We start from the raw sequence: 6,000 nt of genomic DNA, 5'->3' as shown, positions 1-6,000 counted from the left end.
TGCATTGCACAGACTTTATTGACAGAAACTCACAGTTTGCAAACATCATAGACAGTTTGATCAAAATAAATAAACGGATGCCACTTTAAACGCTTGCTAGTAAACATCCTGATTGGTCACAAATCCCTCATGAGTCACGAGGTAGAATGGATCCTTGCTACACACTTTACCCCGTTGTACCTGATGTAACCTCACATCCAAATTACTCACACGCTTACACCAGCATGGCATTATCCCACAAATAGCCAAAGGTTAGCCAAGGGTTTTGATTAAATCAGAGTTCATTTTCTGAAAGGCACTTTACAACTCATGCCTGACAGCTCCATCATCATAAATCAACCTGCGTCATTCACTGCCATGTGTACAATGCGCTATACAGTCCCAACGGACATCACATTTTACATTATCCCCTGAACACATGTAGGGCTTCTAATCCGGGATTTCCATTCAGGTTATGCTTCAATTTTAATCACCGTACCCGTTGGGTGACCGTGTGCGAGTAGTATCAGTCATACTGGCCTCAATGCCTTTAAGAAGCAAGGACAATTTTAGGATGGTCTTCATCACATATTAAGAATTGTATCAATTAATGGCAACAAAACAAACAATCGCCTCATCTACAGAATTGTAGCTAGTTTTTTATTTGTCTTTATTTTTAAAAAATACACCAAACTTTCAAGATGGGAGGGCCCCACTTGCTAATTACCGTATTTTCCGCACTATAAGGCGCACCTAAAAGCCTATTTTTTTTTAAAAAAGCGGATGGTGCGCCTTATAATCAGGTGCGCCTTATATATGGATCAATTTTGATCAATATTAGGATTCGTAGATGGGGAATGAAATGATAAAGTAAGCTTTACCTGTTTCTTTTCTGTGTTTACAGTTGAACAAGTTTGCTCATATTGACTGAGTTATTATGCTATTGAGAGTTTAGAGTTATTTGAGTTATTGTTATTATTACTTTGAGTATTACTATATTGTGATATAGAATATGTCATTAATTAAGGGTGCGCCTTATAATCCGGTGCGCCTTATATATGGAAAAGGATTTAAAATACCTCATGAATTGAGGGTGCGCCTTATAATCCGGTGCGCCTTATAGTGCAGAAAATACGGTAGTTTAAATATTTTGAAATGTTACAGCGAACCTCCTTCATCGCGCGTTGCAAACCAGATCCTTTAAATTACCACGCCAAAAAAAAAAAAACATTTTGGTTAGTTAATAACAGTTGATACAGGAGTCCTATGTTGAGTGCAAGGTTTCGGGTTCTGGGACCAACTTCAGTTAGTCGATAGAGCTTGAGGTTAGTCCATTGTTGGGCATTCGTCTATGTAAACGGACCTGAAAATTTTCTGGAGGGAGGGAAGCGCATATTATTTGATTCCTGCGGGTGCTTCGTCTCCCTCCCATATTTCACCATCCTACGTGCCGGGTTCGCTGCCGCCTCTAAATTAGGGGAAACTGTAGGCGTGAATAGTTGTGGAATTGTCACCATCGCTTCCTTAAGATCAAACACAGAGACATTTCCAGCAGGGAGAAAATACAATCACGGTCTGCGCCTCACTTTCCAAGAGATGGCTTGCCGTCAGGCGCTTGGCCGTGATCACTCGTTGCGCTGGCGGCGGCGAGCTGGGCATCTTGCTTCCTCCTGGTGTTGGCTTTCGACGCGGGGGAGAAGGAGTCCCCGCGGCTCCTGCTGAGGATTTTGCGAGCCAGTAGGCCGCAGGTTTTCCTGTACTGGTGTCGCAGCAGCGAGTAGACGAAGGGGTCGCTGGCCGCTTTGCCGTACACCAAACATTTGGAAAGCACCGCCCAGTGAGCGTTGATGTGCTCCGGGGAGAATAGCTCGACCAGTCTAATTGGAATGGAGCAAAAGAAAAGTCAAACGGGTGAAAGAAAAATAGCAGGAAATTTATGGACACTTTAAGGACACTCAACTCTTCTCACAGCTCATCAGTACGTCACTGATATTAGTCATTCTATGCGGAGGATAAAGAAAATATAACAATCCAATTTTGACAAAAAGCGGACATCTGCTTTCAGATGTAGGGAGTAAAAGTAGGGAGGGAGTAAAAAGGAAAATAAGTGCAGGGACCTGAAAAATCAACTTAAGTACAGTAATGACTTATCAGTGCAGCGCTTTGATATTTCCGACAATTGGATGGCTTTAATTAGAGTGGAAGACGCAAATGAGCCCCCCCAGCCGCAAGCCTTCCATTGAAATGTCAAGACGATGTCTGCAAATGTCAGTCCTAATGCGTACGATTGTCTTCAAGTGGGAGAACGAGCAAACGCATTGTTTGGTGGCTAATCTGTCCTCTTAATTACGAGGATCTCCTCCGTTCTGCCAGACGGCTATTTCCATCCCACCCGATCGAACAGCTTGTGACAGTTCGCCGGTGCTAATGTGTGCAGCCAAGTACTAATGAAAGCTACCGATTGCGGAGCTGGCTCATTTGCCTCCGCCGCCCGCCCAACTTCCATCTCGCCGATGTGGATTAAGCGTGCTGAGAGGATTGATGGCCGGCGAGTGGGAAATCTTATTGTCACCGTGACGGGGATCGGGTATCTGCACAATAAGGAGAGCCTCGTAAATTCGATTCAAGACCAAGTAAAGCTCCAATTCCTATGGCTACAAGTAGGGATTGGCTTAATCGGCACTTGTGATAGGTCGTCGTCAATTCTTATCTGTGATTATCGTAAACTTGTGATCCCGCTAGAATCATTGTTTATATAGTTTGGCTGAACATTTAGCTGTGTAAATAAGACACTATGTACATTTTCCGTCTCTTTTGTTGTATGTGTTAGTTTAGCTGGCTAGTTACAGCTACCTTCTTAGCTTGTTAGCTTGCTAGCTAACAAGCTGAGTATCTAGCTAGCTAGCTAGCTAAATAGATAGATAAATAGATAGATAGTTAACTTGTTATTTATGTATCAAGCTGGAAAGTAAAATAGCTAGAAATTAGCTAGCTATGTAACTAGATCGATAGATAATTAGCTAGCTCACTAGCTAGCAAATCTAGAGAAATAGCTGCTTAGCTACTTTGTTATACATATAGTTAGCTGGATTCTGGATACAACTTGTCTAGCTATGTAACTAGGTTAGCTAGCTCGCTAGCTAGCAAATGTAGAGAAATAGCTGCTTAGCTACTTTATTATACATATAGATAGCTGGATTCTCGATACAACTTAGCTAGCTATGTAACTAGATAGATAGACATTAGCTAGCTCGCTAGCTAGCAAATTTAGAGAGATAGCTGCTTAGCTATTTTGTTATGCATATAGATAGCTGGATAACAACATAGATAGATAGATAGATAGATGGATAGATAGATGCTTAGCTAGCTAGCTAGATTATGCTTTGCAAGCTAGCATGATAGATAGATAGATAGATAGATAGATAGATAGATAGATAGATAGATAGATAGATAGAGCGAGCCAGTTGTGCACCACTGCTCACCGAGTATTCCCATGAATAAACTCCAACCTCCTTTGAAGGAGATGAGCAAATCAATAATAAAATGCCAAGTCTTATGAGTCTTGAGTCAAATGTCAAGAAGTGCCCCTTGTGCAAAGCCTCCAATCCATCCATCTCTTGGTCTAATTAACTTTAAGGCATGTTGGACAAGGTCGTTGCCAGCGCCGCTGCTCACCTGGTAATGACGTACGGGGTGAAGCACAACACAAATGTGCCAATGAAGGTGCTGATCTTGTTGGTCGCCCTCTGCCTCCTTTGCTTCTGCTCATCCAGGCACCTCTGGCGAACACTGCGGATGAAAAAGCGCAAAGCATGCTGGGAAATGTAGAGTACACATTTCTGAAGTACTTTATTTAGCATGTCTGATTTCTAGTTTACTTTTTAAAACAAGCTCAAGCTTGAACACAAACACATTGAAATGCAGTAGCCTACTTGGCCAAAATGTTCATAATGAAATACGTTTTATTTCTAAAACCATATCCAATAGTATTAAAGGCCACAGTTAATACTAGAACGCTTGTGTTGTTATTTTCCAAGTAGCGTTAGACTTTCAACAACATTTAAAAAATTAAGCACTTTTTTAATTACAAGTCAAATCAAACGTTTTGCAATCCTACCACCAGAGGGCAATGTTTCCCTATGTTTGCGTGACAAAAATGTCTGCTTTTCTCACCCTATTATTTTAATTACCAGCGTGAAATGGCTTTGAGTTTATCACCTGATTTCGAATCTTCACAGTGCTGGCTGTCAATTGAAATCTTTTTGAAAAATCCAAATTGGAATAATTTTGGTTTGAAATCAGCGAAAATAAAATTTTGACTGCTAATTGATGAAAATTTGCTTAAAAGTGAATAATGTGGTTGGTTCCAAGAAAGCTTTTTTTTCCCCATTGATTTACACTCAGCAAGTTAGCCGTGTTGCCCCGTGTGCCAAGTTTTTGTCATGAATTATTATTTACTTTATTTTAGTTTATTATTGTTATTTGTATGAATCAAGCCTCGAAGCCTTGTTAATATACTGCTTGTTTACAAAAAAAGGGCGATAAACCGGCACGTTTGAGCAAACGTGACGAATATTCGTGCGGCCCTCCGACTTTTGCGAACGAGGAGACGGAGTTGCACCTGGGATGAATGTCGACGAGCAGCAGCAGCGTCTGCATGGTGATGACGTCGATGCGCTTGCAGTGGAACCTGGCCACCCGCAGCACTTTCAAGTAGGTCACGCACATGGCCACCAGGGTCAGCAGGAAGCTGAGCGCGTGCAGAGCCACGGTGAAGACGGCGAAGTTCAAGCCGCCCCCCTTGGTTCTTAGGGTTCCGCGCAGGGTGCAGGAGGCGTACAGGTGATGATAGCCCAGCCACGATCGGCAGGAGGCGGCGGCGGCGAAGCACAGCGAGTGCGCCCACGTGTAGCCCAGCGCCGCCGCCGCGTCCCTGCGCCTCACCCGGGAGTGGTAGCTCAGCGGGAAGACCACCGCCACCCATCGGTCGATGCTGAGCGCCGCCATGCTCAGCATGGAGTTGGTGGTGAGCAAAGTGTCCAGGAATCCGGCGGTCTGACACAAACCTCCTCCTCCTCCTCCTCTTTGCGTGAGAAGCCCCGCCAGGGTGAGCGGCATGTTGGAGACGCTCTGCAACAGGTTGCAGAAGGTCAAGTTGACGATGAAGAGAGCCGGGGCTTGCTTGCGGATCTCCGAGTTGTGCGCGAAGCAGATCAGCACCAGAAGGTTGGACAGCAGCGAAACGGCGATGATGGCCAGCAGCAAGGCGGCGCACGCCGCGTCCGCCGCGTGCATGGTGCCGCTGTGCCTCCTCACGCTCTGCTTTCCTTCATCGCGCCTTGCCGAAACGCGCTCCGGGTTCTCGTGGACTTACTCGCATCGCGCGGGTACTCCCGAGCTTTAACCGCATCCCGCCGGCTCGTGCGCAAATACGCAAAAAAAAGCATCCTCCAGAAAAAAAACAAAAAAAAACTCCAAGCTTCTCTTTCCGCGTGTGAGTGAGTGTATCATGCACTCTAGTCTTTTCCGTCCGCGCATCACAAGATAGAGCATCCCCCTGTGTTTAAAAATAGAACCGTTAGGCATGGGAAAAAAAAAAAATAGCAGACGCACGAATGCCTGGCTGCGGAATGATGTCACCTACACGTCATCCAATTACGAGCGCCGTAGTGATCGATCGAGCCGAACTTTTAAAACTTTTTTCTCCCCGAATTAATGACATAAGTACGTTTTTATTTTTGCTATTGCAATACTCCAATAAAGGTGCAAAGTTTCAATATCTGGTGGTTCTGAAACGGGGGTATGTGAAGGCACCTCAGGGGGTTCATGAGATTTTAACAAGGTTTCTACACAGGTGCCAAACAATCTAATTTAATGCTGCGGGAGGAACAGTAGTTTTCTTTGCAAATTAGAGCCAAATAATTGCAACAAGGAGCGATTTATTTTCTTCATTAATTGTTATTTATTTTGCACTGCGTGGAATATCATTCATATGATATCTGAAACTGAATCATTCAGTGT

The 6,000-nt window shown here is 44.0% G+C and overlaps 1 protein-coding gene across 1 annotated transcript; it reads right to left on the bottom strand.

The window, feature by feature from the left end:
- On the bottom strand, positions 1–5,497 carry LOC148419856 (G protein-coupled receptor 26-like). The gene is made up of 3 exons (XM_088422302.1): positions 4,601–5,497; positions 3,655–3,768; positions 1–1,856 (listed from the first exon to the last, which is right to left on the bottom strand). Exons 1-3 carry the CDS (start codon positions 5,272–5,274, stop codon positions 1,562–1,564), a joined length of 1,083 nt encoding a protein of 360 aa, XP_088278428.1. The 5' UTR covers positions 5,275–5,497; the 3' UTR covers positions 1–1,561.
- Between the last annotated feature and the right edge of the window lie 503 nt (positions 5,498–6,000).

This window comes from Hippichthys cyanospilos, chromosome 8, assembly GCF_059441005.1.
Source record: "Hippichthys cyanospilos isolate Australia breed blue-spotted pipefish chromosome 8, RoL_Hcya_1.0, whole genome shotgun sequence".
NCBI classification, from domain to species: domain Eukaryota; kingdom Metazoa; phylum Chordata; class Actinopteri; order Syngnathiformes; family Syngnathidae; genus Hippichthys; species Hippichthys cyanospilos.
This window is presented reverse-complemented; position numbering and strand designations above follow the sequence as displayed.

Bases quoted from the DNA above. Each gene is read 5' to 3' on its own strand.
- LOC148419856 (XM_088422302.1), bottom strand. From the start codon at position 5,274: ATGCACGCGGCGGACGCGGCGTGCGCCGCCTTGCTGCTGGCCATCATC. The intron at 3,769-4,600 runs GTGCAACTCCGT...TTTCATCCGCAG, and splicing joins CTCGTCGACATTCATCCCAG to TGTTCGCCAGAGGTGCCTGG. The intron at 1,857-3,654 runs GTGAGCAGCGGC...CATTCCAATTAG, and splicing joins ACCCCGTACGTCATTACCAG to ACTGGTCGAGCTATTCTCCC.